Source organism: Cavia porcellus, unplaced genomic scaffold, assembly GCF_034190915.1.
Source record: "Cavia porcellus strain 051 isolate PalLab524CR breed Dunkin Hartley unplaced genomic scaffold, mCavPor4.1 scaffold_13, whole genome shotgun sequence".
NCBI lineage: Eukaryota > Metazoa > Chordata > Mammalia > Rodentia > Caviidae > Cavia > Cavia porcellus.
The window spans coordinates 9,782,306-9,809,209 of NW_026947496.1; the positions used below are offsets into that span (position 1 = coordinate 9,782,306).

The 26,904-nt window shown below is 52.1% G+C and overlaps 1 protein-coding gene across 1 annotated transcript; it reads right to left on the bottom strand.

The window, feature by feature from the left end:
• Positions 1-374: 374 nt before the first annotated feature.
• On the bottom strand, positions 375-26,904 carry Pxdc1 (PX domain containing 1). Its single transcript, XM_063259812.1, has 5 exons — positions 26,170-26,904; positions 10,580-10,671; positions 9,533-9,650; positions 2,336-2,447; positions 375-1,485 (listed from the first exon to the last, which is right to left on the bottom strand). Exons 1-5 carry the CDS (start codon positions 26,423-26,425, stop codon positions 1,368-1,370), a joined length of 696 nt encoding a protein of 231 aa, XP_063115882.1. The 5' UTR covers positions 26,426-26,904; the 3' UTR covers positions 375-1,367.

The following is a 26,904-nucleotide window of genomic DNA, read 5'->3' on the forward strand; positions in this document are numbered from 1 at the left end:
AGTAACCAAGACACCCAGTTAGCTTCTCCACAGAGTATATTTGAAATCAGGGTGCATTAAAATGAACACAGCTGGGAGGCATAGGAATGGGAAATCCACAGAAATAAGAGCATGTATTGCAGGTGGGTTGACCAATGGGTTTCCTGTGTCTGTCAAAGACGAAAACAGAGCAGGGGAAAATTCCAAGTCAAAACAAGGAAAAATAAAAACCCCACGCTTGTTCATTTTCCAGTTTGGACAGATCATTCCCTAGTGGGAGAGCAGAACACATTTCTTAAGCTACAATGTGACCAGGTCTGGTGGGGTCAATGTTTAGTTCCCATCTCGTCCCTTGGCAGGGGACACAATGAATCACATCCTTCTACACAAACATCTTAAATAGTTCAGAGTAACAGATTTTATTTAATTAAAATAGATTAAAAACAGACTGTGTAAAAGAATTAGAATTCTCAATAATTTACTATTATTTACATTAGCAAATGCTGGCCGTTAGTAGACACTGTGTGGGGACCTAGACCGTGCATCCGAGGTGGCCTCAGAGCCTTGAGCTTCTTCCTGCCCCCAGCCCTTCAGGCTGCTATAGCCAAGTCACTGGGTGCATGAGACAGGAGATTCAGATGCCCCTGGTTGCAGCATCGAGCCCCACACTGCAGGACTGAGAAGTTCATGGCTGGAAAAGGACTTTTTTCCTCCTGGGAAGCACCTTACTCTCAGGCCAAGTTCACAGGTACATTCGATTCTTGGTGCTTTCTCCTTTCTGTCCAGTTCTCCCCATGCACATATGACTCTAGGGTGACCCAAACCCACTGTCCAGAAAGAGCATGTTAAGCCAAAATGAAAGCCACACACCCTGGGAAATCCCGGATTCCTGAACATCTCCTACATAGTCCAGAACTTGGCATCCGGTGCCTCTGACATGGGAGAGAGTGGCAGGGAATCAGCGTGGGTGGGTGGGTGGCCCCGGGGTCACCCGTCCACAACAGATGTTCCTTCGAAGGGGCAGTAACAGTGGGAGGGAGCCCAGTGGAGCACATGCCCTGCAGACTCTGAAAGTGGCCAGTGAGTGAGTCCCGGGAGAGGCGAGGCAGACTGTGGTGCATAGAAGACCCCTCAGGAGAGCATGCTGAGTGGCCTCCTGTGTGGCGATCCCCGGTGGCAACAGGTGCCAAGGTTGCTGAGTCCTGCTCCTTGCCTGTAGCCAGTGGGAGGCTGGTGGCTCCACCTGTGAAATGCCCAGGCTTCACGGATGGGGCCCGGGACCCCTAGAAGGCAGCGGGGTGAGCAGCAGCTGTGATCACCAGGGCCTCTGTGGACACCACCGCAATGTACAGTCAAGGGCAGAGGCAGGAGAGGCCAGATGAAGAGGCTCAGTCCAAAATGTCTGTCTCGAAGGGCACCAGGTGGTAATAGGACAGGTTAGTGACATAAGCTGCAGGGTCATCACCGTCCTCCAGCTCTGGGGTGAACTCGCCGCCATTCTCAAACCTGCAACAGTGATGACACCAGTGAGGTGGGTCAGTGGCAACATCTCATGGGCTGGGGCCTCACGGGGAGCCTGCAGGGGCACCTGCCAGTCCTGAATCGTCCAGAGGGCGCCCAAGGGACAGCTGCAGCCAGACTGAGCAGCCCCAGACCAGCAAGGAGAGAGTCAGGAACTCTCTGGAAATGCTCACTGAGGGTGATCCTGTCCTGACCCCAGAGCCTTGCCCTTGCCTGCTCCCCAGGGAAAAATGTGTGGCCTTATTTTGGGGTGCTCCCAGAGAAGAGTGGAGTCCCTAGATCCCTGAGGATCTGAGCTCAGCATCTGCAGCAGCCATTGTTAGGAAGGGGGCTCCCCAGCCAGTGACTCATCCCAGGAAGGTAAGGACCCTTCTCTCCTCCACGAATCCATACCCAGCAGCCTCAGGGCCAACCCTGGCTGTACGGCAGCCCCAGGCAAGGGAGTTGTGAGCTGTACCTCAGGCTCTGCTGGGAGCACCGAGGCGAGGCCAACATTGCCATCACCTTTTCTGCCCCGAGACCACCCCCTCGAGCACAGAGGTGCCCGGTCTTCCCACCCCAAAGGTAATAGACTCTGGACCTGTGGATTCATCCCTACAACCAGTGGCTCAGTCTCCGCAAAAGTCAGTGAATCAACTTCTCATCAGAGTCCACTAAAGACAAACTTTAAAGTAAGTATTCAAATATGAGCAGAGCCTATAGCCGGGCCTTTGGCCACACCCGCTCCTTTCTGTGGAGCCCAGGCCTCTGCCTGGGCAACCCCTTTATAAGGGGTCCAAGCGTGGGTGAGCAAGGCGATCCCTTTATAAAGCCATCTGCGAGTCACGGTACTCACAAGTGCTCCGTGGGGTCCACGTCCTGGTGCTGGTCCTTCCCGTTCGGTATGCTGTGGTCGATGACGATTGTTTCCGTGTTCGCCAAGCAAAAGCCATTGGACCTCATGATTTCTGCAAACCAAAGCAGCAGGTGAGGAGGCGGCTGGTGTCTGAGTTGAGGCTTTTAAGTCCTTTACTTTCCCTTCCACCCACTGGCCCCTTTAGCCCCGACACTGTTCCTGAGGCTCCTTCCAGGCCCTGCCAGGCAGAGTGCAGGGGCGACTGAGCCAGGAGCTTCGAGTGCTGGTCCTGTCTCTCCCTGAAGAGAGCCGCTCCGGCTGCACAGCCCTTCCCCGTGGATTAAAGCTGGGGTGGACAGGGGGAGCACGGGGCCCCTGTCCGTGAACTGAGTTTGAGACCAGATGTACTGTGCAGTGTGTGTGACTTCTCACAGGTCACCCGCCCTTTCTGAGCTCTCGTCACACTAAGACTGAGCCAACAACATCTACCAGCCGGGCTGTTGTGAGGATCTGAAGAGACGATGTGGGTTTCAAACCAGAGCTAACCTGCACGTTTTGGCTTCATACAAATCTAGACAGGCACTGATGTTTTGTTCTTCCGATGAGCACAGATGTTGTAATTCAAAAAGCCAAAGAAAAATGACATCTTATGATGGCTATAAGGTATTATCTGGAGAGGGCTGAAGACTGTGGCTCATCCATGGCTGGAAGAGCTGAGATGGAGCATGTGTGACAGTGAGTTCCATGGCCCAAGGAGTTGTGTCACCCATTCCAGTTTCAAAGTGGTACTAACTTGTCCAGGATCCTGCAAACTCTAAACTCTCACAAACTCCTAGATCCCAGGTCACCACCCGGCCCACGCAATACCATGGTCCTTTGGTATCCCCAGGGCATTTTTCCAGGACACCCCATCTGCAGATTCCCAAGCTCGTGTAAAATGGTACAGCATCTGCACAGATCCTACACACCCTCCCATATGCATCAGATTTCCTCTAGGTGGCTTCTGACACCCCGTGCCACAAAGGCGCTATGCCCCTGGTTGTTACATTACGTTATTTAGGGGATAATGTTACGGAAAGAGTCTGTATGTATTCAATATAGAAGCAAGTGTTTCCCAATATTCTTGACCCAGGACTGGTTGAGTTCAGTGGATTCAGAGCTTCCGGTGTGGAAAGCCAACTGCATGAGGCACAAGCACGGCCGGTACGGTGTTGTATGCCTGCAGTCCCAGCTACTCGGGAGACCGGGGCAGGAGGACTGCTCGATCCCAGGAGTGGGCAACACGGCGAGTCACCCCAGCCCCGAGGAGTTCAGGTAGCTGCACCATCTTCTTCCTCCCGGCTGCTGCACTGTTCTTGGAATTTCCCACAGGACACGCTCTGATCCCTTCCCGCAGGAGGTGGACACATCTAGTGGCCACTGCAGTCCTTCTTGCCCTTATTCTTAAAATACATGCCACATTCCCGATGCCATCCTCCCTCTGGACCAGGGGCTGCCATCCTCCTCCAGCTGCTGCCGCCCGGCTCGCTGGGCAGAGCATCTTACCATGCCCCGGGTCAGTGTGAGCAGCGCGGAGGCTCTGCAGGATTTTCACTCACTTCTTCCCCTCCTACATCACCACCACAATCTAATTAATTAACTCTTGAGAACAGTCTGCTATTTTATTACTGGAATCATGACAATCTCCCTAGGTTCCTGTTTGTTGTGCTCTTTTCTGTGGTACTAGGGACTGAACCCAGGCTTCACAGCGAGCCACATCCCAGCCCTTTTATAGTTCGTATTCTGAGCCAGGGCCTCCCTAAGACACTGTGCTGTCCAGCGTGGGCTCAGCTCTGCCAGCCCTCCTTCCTCAGCCTCCCCGAGCACTGGATTACAAGCGTGCACCCTGCTGTCTGGCATATTTGCTTTATTTGTCAATCTTTCTAGGTTTTTGAAATTCTCGCCATATGCACAGAATTGGGGAACACACAAAAGCAGAAAAATACCCCTTCTCCACAATAAGGTCAAAGTGGGGCGGTACACCCGTCAGACTTGTAGCTGCTGGGATTTACGCCTGGCTTTCTGGGAAGGGGGTCACTCATGTTTTGGGAGTCTCCTGCAGCGGCCCCCAGCTCCTGCTCCAGGCCACCCCTGCCTTCTGTCCTGCCCCACCCTCCTAGGAGCTGCAGCTCGGGCAGCTCTGCAAGCCCAGGAGGAGTTGGGCTGGGATAGGGGAAAATGACGCCTCTAGATATGAAGCGGGGGAAGGAAGGGAAGCTGGGATGAAGCCTGGCTGCACCCCAGTTCTCAAACATTACTCAATCTCAACAAGACAGGTTCAGGTCCAACCACTTCTCCATTTAAAAGGCATGGCCACCCAGAAACCACTTTCTTTACTGTTTACATTAACTCTGACCCAAATCTGTCTGCGGAAGCACTTGAAACCTCAGAGCAGCCTGTCTCCTTCCTGCCACTCCTTTGCCAAGGTAGTCTGGGGGAGGCGGGAGGCTACAAGCTCCCACTGACGTCACCACTGCAGATCATCCCTGAACACATTCTCAGGTGACCCCATACAGTCCTTCTCACACTGGCCTGTTCAACAACGAACAGGCTTACACAAGTCAGCCCTCGATTTCTGTGACAAAGAACCTTTGTGCACAAAAATGTGCCTTCCTGGTTTTCAAGACGGCTGGCCTCCAGGACACTGTGTGTGTGTGTTGTGCTCAGGGTTTTCGGGCTCAGGCCACCCTGGCGCCTTGAGAGGTGTCCCTGAGGAGCCCTGGGTCCCTCCGGGTCCCCATCCACTCTCTGGAAGCCCCCAAGATCTTGAGTATCCTTGGGGGAGCCCAGGCTGTATATCTGATGGGTTTGCCACAGCCTCCAGGACGGAGGTTCCACACTCTGGATTGCTTATTAAAATGCAAAGTATCGTCTAAATACATAAATACTAAGTATGTACTACGTACTAAACACGTAATACGAAGTATCGTCTAAATACGTATCAGACCACAGACTGGCTTAAAACCTAGCGAAACACGCAGGGCCTTTGTGTGCCTGTGCTAGTAGGAAACAGAGCCCAGCTTCCACAGCACCTTGTATTTTTACTTATTCTGTCACTTACATAAAAATTTTACAAAAAATTGCATGAATTAGTGGTTGTCCAAAGTTTAACAAGAGGGCAAAAGCATTTAGCTAGGGCTTATCAATATGGGAATGGGCACATTGATATCCATCCTGTATAGGACACAGATGTCCATTCAATGAGATGACACACGTGAAGACCCTAACGAATGCTGGGAGCTCAAATAAGTACTTGGGTAATGTCATCCTACCTGTTATAACACTTGCAAAAACAAAGGGAAATGTTATAAAGAACAATTATAGCCCCTGAAGCTTCTCTTCAAAGATCTTTAAATGTGAATTTCTTAGAGGTCAGTTTCATACCTCTAACAAAAAAAAAAATCATCTGTCAGTTTCATTACTTCAGTCACATACTCGACTGCCTCTGTGAAATTGTTCATTTTCAAGTACCTATTTATGTATTTTGAATTAATTTTAGAATTACACAAAGTCACAAAGAGAGCAAGGACAGCTCCCATATTCCCCTCAGCAGCTTTTATTTTCTTTAATTATGTTATGGAACTATGGTAACCGATCAAATCCAGTAAATGACTGGGGACCATACACTGTCACCACAGACCTCTTTCCCTCGAGTTCCCTTCCTTTTCCCGCTCACGTCCATTCGTCTGCTCCGGATCCATCCAGGACCCTTTGCTGCACAGCGCTGCTGAGCCAGATCCCTCTGGAGCCCCATATCTTTCCCCAGCTCTCCCTTCTGAGGGCTGACGGTGACTTGTTTTATGGAGCTGAGCTTTTGATGGATTAAACCAAGGCGAAGCACTTTATCAGGAACCCACAGTGCAGCATGTGGAGTGTGGGGGTGTGTGTGCACGTGTGCATACGCACGTGTGTGGATGCACGTGTGTATGTGTGTGTGTGTGTGTGTGTGTGTGCGCACCTGTGTGATATGCAAAGGTCCCACTGCTAGGAACACCCGGTCAGTATCATTTACCAGAGGGTGCTGCTGAGTGTCTCAGAGAAAGGTTGCACTCCTGCACTGCGTACTTAACCCCTTGGTGGATGAGCCCTGAGACCGTGCAGATCCTGTTTCCTGACAAACTGACCACAGCACCATCTGCCAATGGACATTTCTGCAGCCACAGACTGCTACCGCACGCACTGTACGCAGGAAACATTTCTCTTTTTTGGGGGGGGGGGGATACCAGGGATTGAACTCACGACCTCATGCTTGCCAGGCTGGCACTCATGCCGCTAAGCTAAATCCCTGGCCCCTATGGAAACATTTCTTCTCTTCCTTTTTAAGCAGGTGTTTAGCCTCATCCTCTTGCAGTGGAGTTTTCCGCCCCCTGCAGATACCAGTCTGTTTTTTAATGCACTCAGCAACAGAACAAAACCCAAAGCAACACCTTTTTATTAGCTGGCTGGCTGGGCTGTGCCTGTGTCATAAAAATTAAGGCTGAGGCAGTACAGATGGCGGGGAGCGGGAGGGAAGAGGGCGCTGTGCTCCTCCACAGCGGGAGCAGCCACTGTGTACTCCACACCACTAACAGAATAAAGCGTTAAGAAAAGAGTGTGCAGAGGTTGGGTTAATAAAAACTAAAATGACTTTTTCCAGGCCTCCCAAACCTGAATGATCAGACTCTGCCGCTGAGCATGATCCACTCCACTGGCCACAGCCAGGTAAAGGCTGAGATTCACGTTTCCGTTATTCGCCCAGCCTCCGGGGTTTCTACTTTCTTGGTAAGCTAGCGTCTGGATTAGCAAGCAGCAAAGAACACCTTAAGGCCGCTCAGGCTGCCGCCCCAGGACGAGGCGGGTTTCGCACCAAGACTGGAGACTCGCGCCATCTAGTGGACGCCTCACGCCAGGCCGTCTCACAAAACAAGTCAGCATTAAGGGCCTAGGTCATGACCAGAGAGAGGGCCAGTGTCCTGCCCCCGCCACCACAGCCTCAGCACCACTGTGGCTCCAGAAGGTGTTAAGACATCTGAGGAGGAAGGAGGGAGTGCGTAGATCTCTGTATGAAGGACATTTCCCGAATGAACGGGATGGGCTGGGTTTCCCGGAAGCTTGCCAGAAAAGGAGGTGACATCAGAAGTCCCTGGGCCAGGTTCTGCCAAGCCCAGGATGACGAGGGGCTCCTGTTTAATCTTGCACAGGCTGCTGCATGCATCTTCTCACTCAGTGAGCAGCGAGGCTCTAGTGGGAGGCCTGCTGGTCTGGAAGGAGGCCCAGGGGACCTTCGCCCTGGCCCCAGATGCACCCACAGCTCCCCAACAACCGCATTAGAGAGAACTCTGTGCACACTGAAGCTGTCCAAGGTTGTACCTGCCCTTCCCATTGAGCCCAAGGCGCACTGCCCACACCCTCTTCTCTGTGCCATGCTTTTTCATAGAAAATCCTCAGGGCTGGCCCAGGGGCTGGACTTGCACAAAGAGCTCAAGAGCCCTGCCTCCCTAGGCAGGACGCTGTGCCCTGCTCATGCACAGAGGCCACGGAGGCCATGGAGGCTCTCGAACAGCATCTGGCAGAAAGTGGACCTCGGTCCGTGCAGAAAAAAACAGGAAGAACGTGCCCAAAGCCCTGCATGGTCTCCAGCCACCGCTCTTCATCTCATCTCATCACACTCAGCCCATCTTGGTCACCCACTAAGACGGGACAGGGAAACAGAGGCAGGGACACTGCAGCCTGCTGTCCCTGAGGACTTACTCCCCAGAAACTTCCATGCAGCCTGTCTGTCCCTCGATTCGGGAGCCTCCAGGTCCCCCTGAAGCAATGGCCCAGCTGCTCCGAGACACCAGGTCCTGTTGGCTCTCTCATTGGCTCAAAGTAATGCAAAATAAAGCAAAACAGACCCTAGAACTTGGCGTGAGGACCCCCCACCCACACACTCAGATTAAAGAGCAGAGGAGCTTCCTTCTCCACTCCGCTGGGCACTGTGTGGGGGGACCCAAGCCTTGGGGTGCAGACCCTATCTGGGACAGACAGCCGCGCCACTTTCACTGTGCTGTGAGAAAGTGCCCGAGGCCAGGTGCTGGCCAAGGTGGCGCCTTTGAGGACACCGATGCCCTCACCAGTGTGACACTATTTCTTAGGCAAGTTCCAGTTGACCTCTCAAATGTGTCCCTTTGGAAACAAGGGAGAGTGTGAACTATGGGTCACTAGAAATAGAAAATACGCTGCTTAATAAAAACCAAAGAGCAGCTTCTTGCCCACTGTGGGAGACACTCCAGTGTCTCCGCTTGAATGCACAACAATTACTACAGCTTTGATTATTTGGAGACATATTTCCTTACACTGATATGTGCAGAGCTGACTGTGCTATTTCCTTCTCTCTTCAATTGGATCTAAGCATTGCAAAAAACTGGCATGTAATCTCTAAAGCCATCAGACAGTCTCCTGTCTCCTTGCATAGTGCTCTGCATAGTGCTCTCCAAAGGATACGAGCACAGTGGAATGTTAGAGCCAATAGCTCCGGGAATGTCAACTAGGTATGAGCCTCAAAATAGAGGCTATGGACTCCCCAGGGCACAAAAGTTTACAAAACAATTCAGGTGCTACCTTATTATGGGAACTGACCCTTGTGCATATCCTTATCTCTGCATTTTGCAGAAATACTCCTCTCCCCACCTGGCCAGCCAGCTCAAGTTACTCACATAATTCCCGCCATCTTCACTGTCACTCATCCCTGACCCACCCCCCTTCTTCACAAGATAATAAATTCCAAGAGAGGCCTTGGATCAGGGCCTTTGCCCGCACATCCTCACAGGGATTGGATTTAGGACCCCTTGGTTGTCCTCAACTTGGAGTAAATCTTGGTGTCTTTACTCTCGCTGTGGGTTGCATTGGAGGTGGTAGACTGGAATTAACTTGCTGGGATTCCAATAACGTCTCAGTGCGATTACAAATATAACCTTTTGGATTGTGAGGAAAACTGGAAAAAGGATTACAGTACTTGGATGACTGAACTCAGTATTTGGGATTACAATAGCCCACCATTGTCACAACTCTGCAAAACTGTGTTTCAGTGGCCCCTGTGTGGACAGTGTGACCTATCAGGAAAAGCATGCTGGAGGGTGGGGGACCTGGGCCTTCATCCCCCACGCCCCATCCCCACGCCCGCATTGCTGCTCTCACCTGATATTTTGACTGGACTTTGGAAGCTGGGCTGAATTTTATGCACATTATCATTTTTTAACACCTGATCCAGGGGAGATCTTTCAAAGAAAGTGAGCACCACTTCTGACCTAGAATACTGGGAAGAAACACAATAATTACTAAAGCCCAGATGCTCCGGAGTCAGCCCCGCCTACCCGCCCAGTGGGCCAGGACACATTGCCGCTTCCTCCCAACCCAGGGAGCGGTCTGCAGCCCTTTCATACTGTGTCACTGTCACACTGTGCTCCTGCCTCCAGCGCCCTTGGTATCGAAGACCACTCACCCACATGGGGTGAGATAGAGCCTGGGGTGTGCAGAGGTGGGAAAGCGAAACCCTGCAGCCGCAGGAGCCTCCTTCCCCCGCTTCATGCCTGCTCTCCTCCCTCTCGCCCAAAAGGCTTCATGACAGGCAGCAAAAGGTCAGTAATCTGGGAGGCTGGAAGCCTTTGAAATTTGGAAGATGATAGCTGCACCCCTGCAGGGCTTTCCCCCAGTACTGACTTTATGGGGCACACCAGGTACCAACCTCATAGGGCACGCCGGGTACTGACTCTATAGGGCATGCCAGATACCGACTCCACAGGGCAAGCAGGGTACCGACTCTACAGGGCATACTGAGTACTGACTCTACAAAGCACGCTGGGCACTGACTTTACAAAGCATGCTGGGTAATGACTCTACTGAGCATGCCAGGTACAGACTCTACAGAGCAAGCAGGGTATTGCCTCTACAGGGCACACTGGGTACCGCCTCTACAGGGAACGCTGGGTACTGACTCTACAGGGCATGCTGGGTACTGACTTTACAGGGCATGCTGGGTACTGACTTTACAGGGAACGCTGGGTACTGACTTTATAGGGCATGCTGGGTACTGACTTTACAGGGCATGCTGGGTACTGACTCTACAGGGCATGCTGGGTACTGACTTTATAGGGCATGCTGGGTACTGACTCTACAGGGCATGCTGGGTACTGACTCTACAGGGCATGCTGGGTACTGACTTTACAGGGCATGGTGGGTACTGACTTTACAGGGCATGCTGATGATCGTCTTGAGCAGCTTCTCCACTTCATTGAGCCGGGTCTCTATGTCATGCGCATTCTTTATGGCAACCAGTCCTAGAATGGACACAGAAATGCTGAAAGTCAGAAAAGCACATGCACTCCTAACTAAATTTACAACAGGCACCCGAGACAAGGACACCACCTGGAAGTCCTCCTCCATAGAGCGTGTTAGACAATACGGGGCTCCCCTTTATGTGAAAGGGACCCCTTTCATGACCTCCAGGGGACACCTGAAACCATGGAGAATGCCGAGCCTTTTCCATCTTATCTAAGAACGTTTACCCACCATGGAAGTAGCAAAATGAGCATGAATTTCCTTTTTCTTCACAGTTTTAAGCCAGGTGATTCCCCTTCACCACACATCTTAGCAAATTCAGCAGATGGTTTTATCTTTCCTTATTTATTCAAGGACACCCATCTGTTCACTTACAGGAAGTCCTTCAGGACTTCTCCTTGACATATTCATATTGCCAGCCTTAGTACTCCTGCACAGTAAAATAAGCATTATTTGAACTCAGCACTGTGGCAGCATGACAGCCAGTCAACAACCAAGAGGGTAGCGTACAGAGCACAGAAACACTGGACAAGAACGATTCACATTCAGGCAGGATCACAATTTCATCACGCTATTCAAATTGCTGTGTGATTTAAAACTTACAAATTGTTTATTTCTCTAATTTACCACTGTATACTTTCAGAAACTGGACTGAGCGCAGATAACCAAAACAGGAGAAAGCAGAACTGCAGACTGAGCTATGGTACTCACTCTTGGTGAGTACTGTAATGAAATCATGTCCTGCTCTGAACCTCCTTGGAAGTTTCATCAACCCAAAGAATGAAGTTAGTTTACACTAAGATCAAAGCCATCGGTACCAAAAGAGGGTGCTTGGGTCCAGCAGCGGGGTGTGGGAGTCTGAGAGATGTGAGAGCCCGAGTGGGCCCACTCCACCTACACTGTGCACATAGCCAGAGCTCTGGCCAGCACCACAAGGCCCCTGATGGTGTTCAGCTGCAGCGAGGGGCAGTCGGCCCAGGAGCCACCACCCTCACAGACACAGGGAAGAGACTACTCTTGATGACCACAGAAGCCCAGATCACAAGGCCGGTACAAACAGACCTCACATTCAGACGAGTCCTGTAAATGCTATGTTTGGAAGGGAAAATGCCGGAGAAAACTATCATGAGGGTGATTCGCACAGGCCTGTCATCCCAGCATTCTGGGAGTGTGAGGCAGTGCAAATTCAAGCCCTGCCTGGGAAATCTGATGATTTAGCAAGACCCCACCTCAAAATGCAAATTTAAAAAGAAGAGGTCTGGAGATGGAGCCCAGTACACAGGCCCTGGATTGAACCCCAGTACTGCCAAGGAAGTGGGGAGGCGGGTAAAAACGGTACAGTAAAGGCCAGCAGCCGAACAGTCGCTCTAGGACCTGGGATGGGAGAGCTAGAAACTGTGGAGACACTGAGAAATTAAAAGCAACTCAGAAAAGAACAAATAGCCTGGAACGCTAAGCCAGCCACAGGGAGGAAGTCCTGTCTTTGCAAACACAAGTTATTTTTTTTGTTTTTTTCTCTCCCAACTGGGCTGGGAATCAAGCCGCCAGGAAAGGGCGGGACACTAAGAAGACCCTCACATTTCATACTGAGTAAGCTGAAGATGAGTATAAACACCAAAGCATAACCAAACCCCAGGACGCATCACAGGGAGAACCCAACGAGAGAGCTCAGGTACTGACCGTTTCTGCAGTCTCACCCACCTTCAATCCAGAGTGCAAAACCAGTAGAAACATGAGACAGCAAGGGAACACGATGCCACCCCAAATCTCTGTATCCCCAAAAGCTGAGCGCAAGACACAAGAACCAATAGGCACAGAACTAAAAAACCAGCAACCGTATATGACGAGATAAAACAAGAAACATACAAACAAATGCATAAGATGCTTAACGAGCTCAGAGAGGATTTAATTAAACAGGTAAAGGCTTTCACCAATAAAATGTTCAAGCTTAAAGAAGAAACAAACAGTCTGAATTAAGCAAGACAATGTAAGAGTGAGTGACCACTTTGGAAAAGAATTCGGAAGTATGGAAAAAAAAAAAAAAAAAAAGCAAGCAGAGAGAGATGACCTGAGAAATCCAACGGAAGGCATCTGTAGTAGACTTGACCAATGTGAGGACACAGTGCCCAAAATAGATAACAAAGGGCTGGGGATGTAGCTCAATGGTACAAGTGCCTGCCTGGTAAGTACAAGGTCCTGAGTTTGATTCCCGGTACCAAAACAAACAAACAACCATATCTTTAGAAAAAAATAGGTGACAAAGTGGGTACAGTAGACAATGAACTCAATAACAGCCTAACAATGACAAGAGACCATGCACACTAGATCCAACAGCTGCTGGATGACTCAAGGAAACTAACCACAGAATTATAGGAATAAAGAAAAAATTAGAAGCTAACTCAATAAGTGTTCCCTGGAATCCGAAAAGAACGTTTTCCAAATCTAGAGAAAGGATTCAGTATTCAGGTAACGGAGGAACACAGACAAAAAAAAACTTTTCCATGATACATCATAGTCAAATATCAGAAATTCAGCACAAGGAGTGAATACCTAATACTGTGAGAGAAAAATATCAAGTGATCTACCAAGGCAAACTCATTAGGAAACAGCAGATTTCTAAGCGCAAACCTGGAAGACCAGGAAAGTCTGAAGAGAAGCTGTTCAACCCCTAAAAGAAAGCAATCGTCAACCCAGACTTCTTTATCTCACAAAATTAGCCTTAAAACTGATAGAGAAGTAGAGACTTTGGGCACAAAGAAGTCTTAAAGAAACACATGATTACTAAACTAGAATTGCAGAAAATACTTAAGAGAATCATAGACAGAGGCAGGGAGGCCACTAGCACCAAAGAGCCCGAAGCGCGCATCTAATTAGATTGGAACAGTAGTTAAATTAAAGGAAAAAAAATAAAAGAATCAAGGATGGAAAAACCATGTGACAGGATTCTATAAACACCTTGCAGTAACAGCTCTCAATGTGCATGGTCACAAAGTATCAAAAGACATAAACTAGCAGATCAATTAAAAACAAAACGCAACCATCTATTTCCTGTAGAGACCTCAGCCAACAATAAGTACACAGGCCTAAAGTAACAGGGTGGGAAATGATACATTCCATTCAACTGCAGCCCAAAAGAAGCAGGAGCTGTTACCTTATTTTTATCTAATGCAAACAGCAGAATTAAAGCAAAACTGATCAGAAAAGACAAAGTTGGCCACTACATATGGGTAAAGGGAACAATCCAACGGGAGGAGACAGCAACCATTAGTAGTTATACACTGAAAGTCAGTGCATCTAATTTCATAAACAAAAACTACTGGAGTTAAAATGACCAATATAATCTTAACGGTGAGGGACTTCAGTAACCTACTACCACAATTAAACAGAGTAACATACAAAGAAATCAACAAAGAAATATCAGGAGTTAACCCACACCACTGAACACATGGGTTTAACAGATACCCTCACACTGTTCCATCGGACAGCATAATATACACCTCTCTCAACAGCACACACAACTTATTCCAAAACAGGCCATGTCCGGGGCCACAAAGCATGCTTGAAAAGATACAAATGAATTTAAATAATCCCCTGCATCCTGCACTGTCAGATCATAGCAGAAGGAGGCAAGAAATTAACAGCAAATAAAGCCACAGAAACTATGCAAATACATGGAGATTAAATAATACTTTACTGAGTCATCAGTGAATCCCATTAGAAATCAGGAAAGAAATTTAAAACTTTCTCAAAATTGAATGGCAAGGGAAGCACAACACACCCAAACCTATGGGACGCAACAGAAGCTGCCCTAAAAGGGAGGTGAACAGCATGAATGTGCACACAAAAGAAGTGATTCCAAATAAATAACCTAAGGATGCGTCTATCCGAGGGAGACAATGATCCAAATCAGAAACTAACTGAAATAAACCGCATGGATCAGAATTGGAATTAATGAAATTGATACCAAAGACACACAATATGAGAACTCAATGAACCAGTTGTTTCCCTGAAAGGATGGGATGTGAGAGATGGGGGAGGAAGGAAAGAGGGACAGGAAATGTGTATGGATCCCCCACTGTGAATGTATTTATTACATCACAAAAATATGCTGATAAGAATTGGAGAAAAAACTCAAAAGACTACAGTTGAAGGCACGGTGATGCGGGGTGCTTTCCTGTCTCCCCAAGAGTAAGCAATGCAAATCTAATGCAAAATCCCTTTCTGTCCGCCAGATAGAGACGGAATTTACACGTCTAGGGCACAGAAGTGGTGCGAAGCTGTGGCAGGACAGTGACTGTGTTTTCCTTTTAAGACAGGAGATGTTGATGTAGAGGTGTTTTTTTCTAAGCTAAGACCTCAAGATTCAGGTTTAATTTCGGTGTTGGCGCTCTGCAATAAATCACTAGGTTCTGGCTTGCAGTTTAGCACTCGGTCGCCACAAGGTTCGCTGTCACTGACCTAAGATGTCCCTGCCCTGTGAGAAGCAACCAAACCACAGAGCCCAGAGCCCAGAGCTATGAGCGGGCAGCGAGTCCAAGTTTTCAGAAGGTCTCATTTGGGCTGGTTTCACAAACAGGAAAAGCCTTGTTCGGTTTCCAAGCCGCCCAGTGCCCAGGTCTGTGACAGAGGTAAGTCTGGAAATCCGACTGAAGAGAAGAGCCTTCAGGACACACGGCCGCCAGGGACGCCCCATGCCTAAGGAGAACCCTGGGCCACCCGGACGCCAGCCCAGGAACTGGACCCTCCGATGCCTACAGACTGGAGACCTCGCCTGGCCCACTCATGCTCATGTGTGGGCATCTGGTCCTCCCCTGGCCCTGCCCTCCTCGGCGCCACAAACCCAGAGGCAGAGTCCAGCACTGGGCGTCACCCTGCAGACCCTGTGTGTACCCAAGTGTGACACCCTTGTCACCCACCAAGGTGGGTAGATCACTCTCCCCTCCTCCTTCTCCCTGCCCCATGCCCCACCCTGCATATTGTGGGAAGCCTGGAAAAGAAAGAGAAATAAAAAACACCAGTTTCTGACTCTGCATTTGTGTCCCAGTATATCTCATACAGACTCTCAAATATTTATGTACTGCCAGACACACACATATACCCAAGATTCATGTCCTAAATACCATTTCTTACATGGAGGTCCATGTATGACTGTAGATTATTCCACCTAGTGAAATCACAGCTGGCTTACTTGGCATAAATTCAACCTGTGAGGGTCATACACTGCCACTGTCACCTAATGACGCACATCTGAAAACATCCATTTCATTAAGCCAAAGTATAGCTCATGGTGTGTGTGTGTGTGTAAACACTGCTCTCTTACAAGGAAATGCTTTGATCCCTGGCTTGCTACAGAGCAGTACACAGAGGGAAACGGAACTAATTCAAAATGAGTTGTTTTTATAAAGGGGGAAACAATTATGTAACTCATTCCTACAAAGTCCTCTTTATTCTAACACAGGCACGACTCCTTTTATCCTCCGCCTGCTATGAGAGCGAGAACACTGGTTTTCCAGTGCCTCAGACTGATGACACAGTGGCTTTCCTTTCCCGTCCTGAAGTTATAGTCTGTAGGAAGATCAGTGTCTTGAACAACCAGCGTAGGTGGCGTGTTTATGCTGACTTACAAAAAATAAAGACTTCTTCAACGACCGGAAGGTATTCCTGGGTTTTACGGCGCTTACGGGTTTCCCTTTGATGACTTATTTTTGGTTACATCTTTGATTTTCTTTCCCTGGCTCACACACTCGAAGGGCAGCATGCCTCGAGGCGCACACCCTCTGCTCCTGATCCCAGAGCACGGCTGGACTTTACCAGCGAGTGGTGGGCTACTGCTTCCACGCAAGTCTCGGGTACACATGAACCATGGTAGCAGGAAGAGGGACAGAGAAAATCTTGAGAAAACCCACCAGGGCTCCAGAAACAGCATCAGCATTTTAGCTGCTCCAATGGAGACTCCTGCTCCAGCCCTCAGCACCCAGTCCCAGCCCCAGCGCTGCGATCACCCACACTCCGGCAACACGGGGAAGTGGGTCCTGCAGGCCGACAGGATGCTCCCATGGGCACAGCGCTGCCGCTGGGAGATCCAGGCCCAGAAGGCAGCCGCCAGAGGGCAAAGCAACAGTCCCACTGCAAGCCGCTGGGCGCTGTGCACCACAGTCACCTGTGGAAAGGCAAGAAGCAGGCTGCCTTCTCTGGCCTGCGTTGATTTTCCCAGCTGGAAGACAAGGGTCCCCCTTAGCCATGGAGACTCCCGGAGTAATTAGATGGGGACAGGGACCAGGCTGGGAAAGGGCATGTGATTGTGTCTGAGAGCTCTGGGCTTTCACTTGAGTGCCCTCTGTGTGTGTGTGCACACGTGCGTGCGGCACAGTATTGGGTGTAGCTCACCGCAAATGCCCTGAATCCAACCACCACTCATTTTTTATTTTGAAACACAGTCTCAGGAAGTTGCTGAGTTGCCCTGTCTGGACTTGAATTTGCCTCCTGCCTCAGTTTCCCCGAGTGCTGGGGTTACAGGTGTGTCCTACTACGCCCAGCTAGCTGGGGCACTTTTATCACTTAATTCCCCTCCTGCTCCTGAGCGAGCTGCCAACCCAGATGGCTCAGTTTTCCTAAGGACGCCCTCCTCTCCCCAGGACCCCTGCTCTCCTAGTGCTGCTTCTGCACGAGCCCCGGCCAGCTCTCCCCTTTCACCATTTTAAAAGCATTTTCCGCTGAAAGGACGCACATATTGACTGTGGCACAAAAACCCTGCACAAAGTCTGTCCTCCAGCGCCAAGGGCAGAGACCAAACACAGCTTCCTCCAGACATTTCCACCTGGCTCACACCGGGCTTCTCAGTCCCACAGCCTGCAGGGACCTCAAACACTGCTGTCAGTGCCCCAAATTACAGCATCAAGAGCTGGGGTGCTGGGTGGAACCACACTCGAGGTGCCAATTTATTTTTCAAGGACAGACAGCAGGAACACTGAGTCCAGTGAGCATGTCCCCCGCACCTGGTCTTCCCGCCTCATCTGCGGTGCTCCCCACCCACCCCTTTCCCCAAGTCTTTCTGCTCTCAAAGGCTCACTTGGCTTCTCCAAATGCCACTTGTTTGTGGTGAGCGACACTTAAAAATCTTACTTTCAAAACTCTTTAAATACTCTCATTTGGGGTCATTTCAAACACATAGATTTATAGGCCAAATACTGTTTGTTCATAAGATCAACCCTGAGGCTTGCGCCCAGCACAGCTGAAAGCCAAAATGAAATCAAGGCCATTAGGAGGGTGTCGTGCCAACACCTGGCAGCAGGGGGCAGAGGCGCTCCGCGGAAGCAGGAGAATTTGGTGTCCCCAACCTCACCGGCCACAGGACTGACTGTCTACCACCCACCTCTCTGGGAGCTGACCCAGCGGACTTGGGGGCCCTTGGTAAGTTTCTGATTTCTGATGAAGTATAATCAGTAATACAATCTCAACTTTTTTGTTGCTTCACAACACATAATTTGATGTGAGAATTGTAACCAAATTTAACCCCAACGGTTAAGAACTTGAAACAGGGAAATTATCAGCACTCTCGCTTATAAATTAAACAGGCCAGTGGCACATCTATCTGGGGGTTCAGTATCAGCCTGGAGAAGCCCCGGGGTCCGTTTCTTTGTTACTGAAATCTGAGAATGCCAAACGTGTTTCTGTCAGTTTCAAGATTAACAGCTATCTACAAAGGCAAACATTTTGTTTATTCCTAGACTAAAAACTGAACAGCGATCTGACAGCTGGAGAAAACAAACAGCCAGGCAGTGGTGCCCATCTGTAATCCCAGCACTGGGGAGGCTGAGGCAGGAGGAATGCCAGGGGTTAAGCGCTGAGTGCAGTCCCCTCCTGCTGCGCAGAGTCATCTTCCTGGGGCTGGGGTGCAGCTCTGTGGCTGAAGGTACCCTTAGCCTGTGAGGCTCTGGGCTCAACCCTCGAGGCAGTACAGGGGGCGGGGGCAGGACTCAGGGGATCCGGCACCCTAGACAATCCCTCCACAGCAGGCTATGCACCCAGACCAGGTCACACAGTCTTGAAAAGCTAAACAGAATGCAAAATTTTGAAGCAGCATACTTTCAATTTTTTAGGAAAAACTTAAATATTTAATAAGTGTCTGCTTTCTTTTTCCGAGTCGGGTTGGGGATGGAAAGCAGGATCTCGAACGTGCTACACATATGCTCTGCCGGTGGGTTACACAGGGGCCTCCCTGACCCTGATTCCTAAATAAGCAGTCAGTGATCAAAAAGCTGGGGACCGGGGATACAGCTCAGCAGCACAGCGCCTGCCTAGCAAGCACAAGGTCCTGCGTTCAAGTCTCGATACCAAATTAAAAAAACCTGGGGAGGAGACCGGATTGGCTCCCTGCACTTCCAGGCGCCAGTGGTGGCCCCATTAACTTCCTGGAAAACCACCCCCCCCACCTCCGCTGCACTTCGAGAGCTGACCTGACCGTACTTTGGTCAGTGTCGAGGGTGTAACCTCAGGGCTTGGCTGTGTGACCCAGGACCCAAAGGTGTCCAGCCCTTCCTTGTTCCCTGTGACACGCAAGGGACCCCCCAGCTAGTGGCCCACCCACTCCCCGGCCCCCTGCATGGAGAAGCGCACACAGATTCTCAGTCACACGCACACGGATTCTCATGGCCAGGGAACCCACCCAGGGTCCTTTCTCCTCTGCACCTTCCCGAGGACAAAAGTCCGCACGCTTAGGAGGAAGGCACAGAAGAGGCGGAGGCCCGAGGACCCCAGAAGAGGAAGCCGAGGAAGTCGAACTTCCTTCCCACTCTGCAGGGCCTCCTGGAGCCAGGAAGTCACTTTCTCCCAGGGGGAAGTAACACGGGGCCCTTGAAACCTTCGGAATTTTGCTGTTCTTCCTCTCTGGGCATCTTTGTTCTTCGCTCCACTAAAAGCAAAATTATCCTTCCCGAACTCCAGGCTTCACATCTGTAAAAAGCCATTTACACAGCTGGTCTGTGTGGAGACAGGGCCAGGTGCTGGGGACACGGCAGCCAGGGACAGGGCAGGATCCCTGCCCTCCTCGCGCCCCACACCAGCAGACGTCCTGCCCAGGAAGGTGAGCAGGCCAGGGGTTGAGGGGACCTCTGGGGTGCCACGTGCAGAGGCCAAGAGGAGGCCCTGACAGCTGCAAGGGGGGCCACGACACTGAGAAACACAAACCTGGGTAAAGGGTGGCCTGTGGAGGGCGAGGGGTCACCAGAGCTCTGTGCATTTATTGGGTCTGTTTTTTAGGACGATGTATGTGGTGCGATTTAAAAAAACCACAGCGAATGTCTGATTTCCCAAATGATGCATTACAGTAAAAGCCACGACGCTGTCCTCCCCCGGGGTTCACACTGACCCCGCGATGCTCGCCACTTTCCAGAGCAGTGCTGGAAGTCCTCTTTCGTGTCTTTTCTGTGGCTGTTCTGATGCCCTGAAGCGATTCAAAACATTTGCTTTTCATGAATATGTACTCACAGAAACTGATGCAAACATTCTGGGTAAATTCAGGACACTGCAGCAGCCAGGGCAGCACACGTGAAGACCCTCAGGAAAGAGGACTTCCAGGATGGGGGATGTGTGTGTGTGAGTGAGGGGGAGGATTTCTCGGGGGACCTGTGGTGACGGGTATTTTACAGAAACACAATTTTTTCATTTAAACGCACGCCATATATTCTGATCATGATGTGTCTACACTGGCTTCAGGATTCCATGATAATGCAAGCCTGGCTGACTCAAAGTACCGAATTCTACTTTGGGACCAACAAAGCCACAGGGTCAGGCCAGAGGCCTCCCTTGTGGGATGGGGACCCTCCATCTGGGTGGGGAGCTGCAGTGGGGGGGGGCACAGGCCTGGGTCAGAACGGCCCGCAGTATGCGTGCTCCTCCTGCAGCCTGGCTCCCTCTCTCACAGTTCCCCGCAGGCACTCAGTGTGAGCCAGCTGGTCCAACAAGTCCAGCGCTGGCGTCCCCTGCTGTCACCGCTCAGCAGGACTCACAGCCCCACACACAAGCAGTGTCGCTGCTAGTGTCAATAATGTATGGTGACACGGCAGCTATCAGGTGACGGAGCATCCCCACCTGTGACCTCCCCCAGTGTCACCTGGCCATGGCCCCTGGTTTGTCACCCAATCTCTCGGGCCCAAATTTCCTCAGGCAGGCGGCAGCAGAGACACCAGGTGAACATCTCTTTTCCCTCCTCCCACATTGTCCCATTTCTCCTACTCCGTTCTAAGTTTCATGCAAGCGAAGGAGAATGGAGAATGCCTCTGAAAACAGGAAGAAAATCTCGTGAGTGTACATTAGTCAGAGAGCAAGATGAATGGTCCACTGCCAAATCTGGAAGGCAGAGTAAGATGCCAGGTGGAGGAGGCCGTGTGGACAGTCAGCATCCTGTGCGTGTGCTGCGAGGCCGATGAGGCTTCCTTTGAGAGCTGCTGAGGAATGCGACAAGAACCCGATGCCTTCACGCTCCTGCTCCCCCCAGCCACACGTTGGGAAGAGAATCCAGACCAAGGCTCTCTGGGCTTCCCCAGGCTGGCACGTGACAAATGAACAACCTTTGCAAAGGTGACAATAAAGCGGCCAGGCCACCAACCGTAACCCAGAGTCTGAGGTAGACAAGGCCTCCCGTCCATGGGGCTGGGCTGTGTGTGGGTACGGCGTGAGGTCTGCATGCAGGAGACCCTGGGTCCTTCTGTATCTTGGCAGTGCAAGTGAGTGACTGTGATGCCCCTTCCTGTCTGTTCTCCAGCTGCGGCTGCCCCACAGCTGGAGTCCTGACCTGCACCTCTGCTACTGACCTCCCTGGGACAAAACACCTATCGGTCGTGCTTACACAGGCCCCTCTGCGGCCCCCAAGTCTCCACCCACGCGCACTGTCCAGCCACGGACAGCTCTGCCGAGGTGAGAACCAGGGGTGCGGATCCCACCCTCTATACCTGGGCTCAGCCCTCAGCTCAGCTGTTCACCCTAGTCCTTTACCTCTGGAAAACAGCAAGGGAAGATGGCCCTGGAGTCACTTTTCAAAGGCAAGGGCCCCCATCCTGGGTGGGGCACAGCCTGAGCACAGCGGGGCCTGCCAGCGGGCTCCCAGTGATCTCCCATGGAGAATGGAAGCAAGCTGGTCCTTTGATTCCTGATGGGACACAGAGGCAACCTGGACGCCAGCCACCCAGCAGCCTGGGAGGGTCACACAGGGTCCCAAGGGCTTGACACACATAGCAAAGGGATCTGTGAGCCTGAAATCAGGAACCAGAAACCAAACCCGGCCAAGAGGCTGTCCACGGGGAAAGAAGAGGGATGAGGACTTCAGAGCTGGAGCCTGGGTGGGCAGCAGGGGTGGACTCGAGAGCAAACACGAGAGACAAGGGTGAGAGAGCGGAGAGGCTGCACAGAGGCAGATGATGCACCAGCACCGCCTGCCACCGCTGTCCTCCAGCACAGGAAGGTGCACCCCAGCTCCACAGTCCCCTCTGCTGGGACCATCCTCCCCGGTTTCCAGCTGGCACAGCTTCTCCCCTGACAACAGTGGTCACGGGAACGACCAGGTGGTGGCATCAATGTCTTATCCAGGTGGCCACAATTCCTGTGACAGGGACCCCAAGGAGAGGTCGATCCGGACGCAGGATGAAAACATGACCAGGAGGACGGAACAGACGGAACAAAGACAGAACATGAGCCCCACGTGTGCACAGGTTTGCAATGCGGGCCCTGCTTGGGGGAAAACGCCACAGGACACATGCTGACCGCAGCTGGGTGCCTGGACCACCACTGCTCGACCGCGCCTCCAAGAGCAGCCCCACTGCCCACAGCAGCCTGCATCTCAGGATGAAAACGCCGGCTCGCCTGGGGGCTCCTGATCCCTGAATGACCGCCAGTCTCTTCCCTTCCAGTGCCCCAGTGTTGGCCCCTCTCTCCAGGCTCTGCTATCCCTGGCCCCAGCTCATTCACCTCTTCAATGTTTTCCTGCCTCCCCCTTGCTCTGTTCTGGCCTTCCTCAGTGCCACAGTCAGCGTTCGACTGACAGAACCAATCTTCAGCTCAGGGACCCCCATGGTGACAGCCACTTCTGATCAGATCAAAGTTGACTGAGATCAGCCTCTGTCTACCTCCTGGGCCCATCCTCTCCACACTTCTGCAGGTATGAAGCAACCCCAGGGCCTTTGTACTGGCTGTCCTTTCCAGCTATCCACTGTCTTGCTCAACCTCAAAGGTCACCTGTCCACAAGACTGCCCCTGACAGCCCTGTCCAAAAGCTGCCCCTCTCCATTCTACAGTCACAGTTCCTTTCTTGGCTTAGTTTTCTTCTGAACATTTCTTATCATCTACCATACTCCATCATCTGCCAATCTTGATTATGACTGAATTTCTCCCACCCGGAACACACGAATCATGAGGGATATATTCATTTATTTATTTTGTGGTCTATCACTTCTGTGTTCTTAAGCTGGCTCTGGGTGCCAAGCACACTGTAGGCCCTCAGCAGAGTATCTGACTGAATGAAACAAAATGCTGACTTTACAGCCCAAGAATCAACGATCACCTGCAGCACTGGTGACCAGTCCAGCTCTGATGTCACAGCCCCGGAGCAGAGGTGGTAAAAACAGAAAAGCCCTGGGGCACTCGATGGGGGAACTCTGCATGGTGAAGTTTTAAATCCCAACCTGTGGAGCCGCGAGAGAGGTAAATAAGCAGGAGAAGCCCTGAGTCATACTGAGATTGCAGAGAGGGGATTTAAATTCAAGAGCTGACCCCAGAGGCCGGGGTGCAGAAGGCCTCAAGGGAACACCTAGGTGACCCAGAGGCAACTTCCCTAGGAAGTAATGACCTCCCTCTCCCCAGGACTGGGGACAGGAAAGGAAGAGGTGGGCGTGTCTAGGCCAGCAGAGATCAAGATTGCAAGAGCAGACAGCAGGACAGGAGCAAGACAGCACCCTAAGGCAGGGGAATAAATGTCCCTGCAGAGACGTCACCAGTGTGTGTGTGTCAGGAGAGGAGGTGAGATCCTCTCCAGGCAGACTTCTCACTGTCAGCACAGTACACTTGCACCCCTTTATCTGCTCATAGATTCAAAGATGCAAGGCAGGCCTGAGGCTTCCACCCCTTAGGGGTGCAGTGAGACACCAAAGCGGGCTGCCAGCCTGCTATCCACCTAAGCTCAGAGCCCAGACTTCCCCACAAAGCTTTCGAGTGGAACCAGAGACCAAGTTCAACCCAGAGCAGAAATTTTAAAAACAAAGGAGAAGGCGGCCTCTGGTTGCGTTTGTATTACTGCTTGCAAAGCCCGGAAGTCTTTTCTATGCAAATAGTAACTCTGCATGGAAATGAGGTAGAATGTTCTCTGTTACTAGGCATGCTTTGCTTATCAAATGATTTCCTTTGACTTAAAAAGATCCCAGGAAGAAGGGTTTCCCTGGCATTGCACAGCAAAATCCAGGTGGTTCTGGGGAAAGGTCACCTGGCCTGCAAACGCAGGCCAAGAACAGAATGGAGACAGGACCTGAGGTCAGCCTGCTCTGATGAGGACCCCCCTCACCCAGCACGACTCTCCAGGGGCTGAGTCACCTGCCCCATCGCAGGCTGTCACCACGTCCTACAGGTGGTCACTGGTCCTATCCTGTCCCCTACACGCCAGCCAGGTCACCACAGCTTCTGAGCCCCATTTCTGATTTGTGTTTCCCTCTAGATACCCAAAGGCAGCTATCATCTCCCCTCCTCTTCTCCCCCTCAATAAATCACTGCTTCCTGAACTTTTCTTGGCTTTTCCAGGGGGCTCGGTGTGTTCACACGCAGCCCAGCCCTGGTCGCACCCACGCAAGAGAAACTGAGCTCGGATGGGTACAAGGCGAGGCACATGCCTCTTCCCTCTCCTGTGGCCCTCCAGAGAAGGTAATCTCTCCTGCACCTCCACGCACACCCACTCCACATCTAGAGCAGCTGCATGAAGATGATGCTGGCTGCAAAGACAACAGGCACTTGTGGAGGCTTTCCACTACCAGGCTCTGCCATGCCCTTTAACCCTGCAAAGACACAGGCAACAGGTACTATGTCACAGGCCAGAAGTTGGATTCCAGCCAGCCTGCCTCCGGACACGGCAAAACTCAGACGCTGGTCAGAGGGAGACTCGGGAAGTCTCCTTTATAGCCTGCCTTGTTCCAGAAAAAAGTCACTGAATGAATGAACTATTCCCACATTATGCTTTCCTGATTTGGGGATTTATTGGTTGAATTAAAAAAAAACAACCTGGGAGGCCAAAGCAAGCGGAACACAAGTTTGAGCCCAGCATGAGCAACTTAGCAAGTTAGTAAGATCCTGTCTCAAAATAAAAATGAAAATAAATAAGGGGGTGTGACTCAGAGCAGAAGCTTTGGTTCAATCCCCATTACTGCAAGCAATAATAAATGTAACAAATAGCTTCCATGCATGAAATAATACCCAACTGCTCTGTGTGTCAAGGTATACAGCTTCAGAGAGAGAGAGAGAGAGAGAGAGACTGGGGTGGATGTCCACACTCAGGCCTGGGCACCCTCCGGCTCTGGGAGCCTTTCCGACAATGACCCTGCCAGGCTAGGTCCTGAGAACTGAGAGTTAGCCACAGACCTCAGGCAGCCGTGCAGGCGGGTCCGCCCCGCAGCCCTGCACCTGGGTCGCTCATAGATGATTACAAGGAGCAAAGGTTGCAGCAGGTCAAGCGTCCCGTACGCTAGGGGCCTCTAATCAGCTCTACTCTTCCTGCCTCCACCCCCATTCTCCCAGACTCAGCTTCTGCTCCCAGTCCGCGTCCCTCTCCTCTTCAATCTCCTCTTCAAGCCCAAGTCCCCCGTTGGGAGAGAGAAGCCACTGCAGTTTCTGAAAACAAGTCTTGGCCAAGCGCGAGCAGTCACAAGGCCGGGGAGGAGGCAGCCACAGCTAATCAAGGCCGAATGCGGGCCATCCCTAGGGTGGGGACGTTGGCGGGCACGAGGACTGCTGCGTGGCACCTCGCGTTCAAACTCAGCTGTGGGGGGGGGGGCCGAGGTGGGCGCGTCAGGCCCTGAGGAGTGGAGATGGGCGGAGACTGCTGCTGGATCCCAACTAAGACGCCCAGTAACTGCTCCCAGACGCGTCCCTACGCATCCGCCGCGGTGGCTGCCACTCAGGCCAGGGCTGGGGCCGAGGCTAGGCTGCCCCCTCGCCAAAGTGCGCCTTCCTTGTAAGTGGCTTGGCCTTAGTGGCATCCAGAACGGGCCCCTCCCACCGCCTAGCCTATTTCCACTCCGAGTGCGGAGTGCGTCCTGGAGGGGGCTCTGCGCCCAGCTTGTGTCTGCCGGGCACTATCCCTTCGGCGCCCTTCTTTTGAAAGCGTCTCCTGCCCTTGGATAGACAAGTCAGAGGGGAAGCACGCACTGGCAGTTCAAGGGGCCCTTTCCCATCCATCTCGGGGTCATCGGGAGCTGGCTCACCCTGCCCAAGCCCCACGCCTACCGCGTGCGCCCCCCGGCCCGCACCTTGCCGCAGAGGTCCGCGCGCCAGCTCTGGCCGGTCCTCGGGGAAAGCGTCACGCAGCCGTTGCCACAGGCGGCCCAGGTCAGCGAGGCTGCGGTGCAGGTAGAGCACGCTGCGGTCCGACCACTCGGTGCGGATCTCGAAGAACTCCTCCTCGTCGCCGCGCCGGCTGACGATGAGCCTGCGGATGCCGTTCACCCAGCAGCCGCGCACGAACATGTTCACCAGCGACGTGCCCTCAAACACCGCCGAGGCCATGCCGCGGGCCACGCATGCCCCCGCCGCCGGGGGGCGCCCTCGCCCCGCCGCCGCTGCTGCCGCCCTCAAGAGGAAGACGCGGGCCCAGAGCGCAGGAGACAGGGGCCGGGGCCAGGGTCAGGCACGGGCCGGAGTCCTTCGGGGGCCCGCCTCGGGCCGGGCTCTGTCCGGGGCCGGCTTTGTCTCAGGTCTGTCCAGAGCCCGGATCTGTTCGGAACCGGGTCTGTTCCAGGTCTGTCCGGGGTCTGTCCCAAGCCGGGGTCTGTCCCAAGCCGGGGTCTGTCCCAAGCCGAGATCTGTCCAGTGAACGTGTCTGTCCGGAGCCGGTTCTGTCCCAGGTCTGTCCGGTGAACGGGTCTGTCCGGAGCCCGTTCTGTCCCAAGTTTGCCCGGGGTCTGTCCCAAGCCCGGGTCTGTCCGGAGCTGGCTCTGTCCCGGGGTCTGTCCCAAGCCCGGGTCTGTCCGCAGCCGGCTCTGTCC

Coding starts and splice junctions, on each gene's coding strand:
- Pxdc1 (XM_063259812.1), bottom strand. CDS start 26,425: ATGGCCTCGGCGGTGTTTGAGGGCACGTCGCTGGTGAACATGTTCGTG. Junction 10,672..26,169: donor GCGCGGACCTCTGCGGCAAG/GTGCGGGCCGGG, acceptor TGTCCATTCTAG/GACTGGTTGCCATAAAGAAT. Junction 1,486..2,335: donor GTGGACCCCACGGAGCACTT/GTGAGTACCGTG, acceptor TCACTGTTGCAG/GTTTGAGAATGGCGGCGAGT.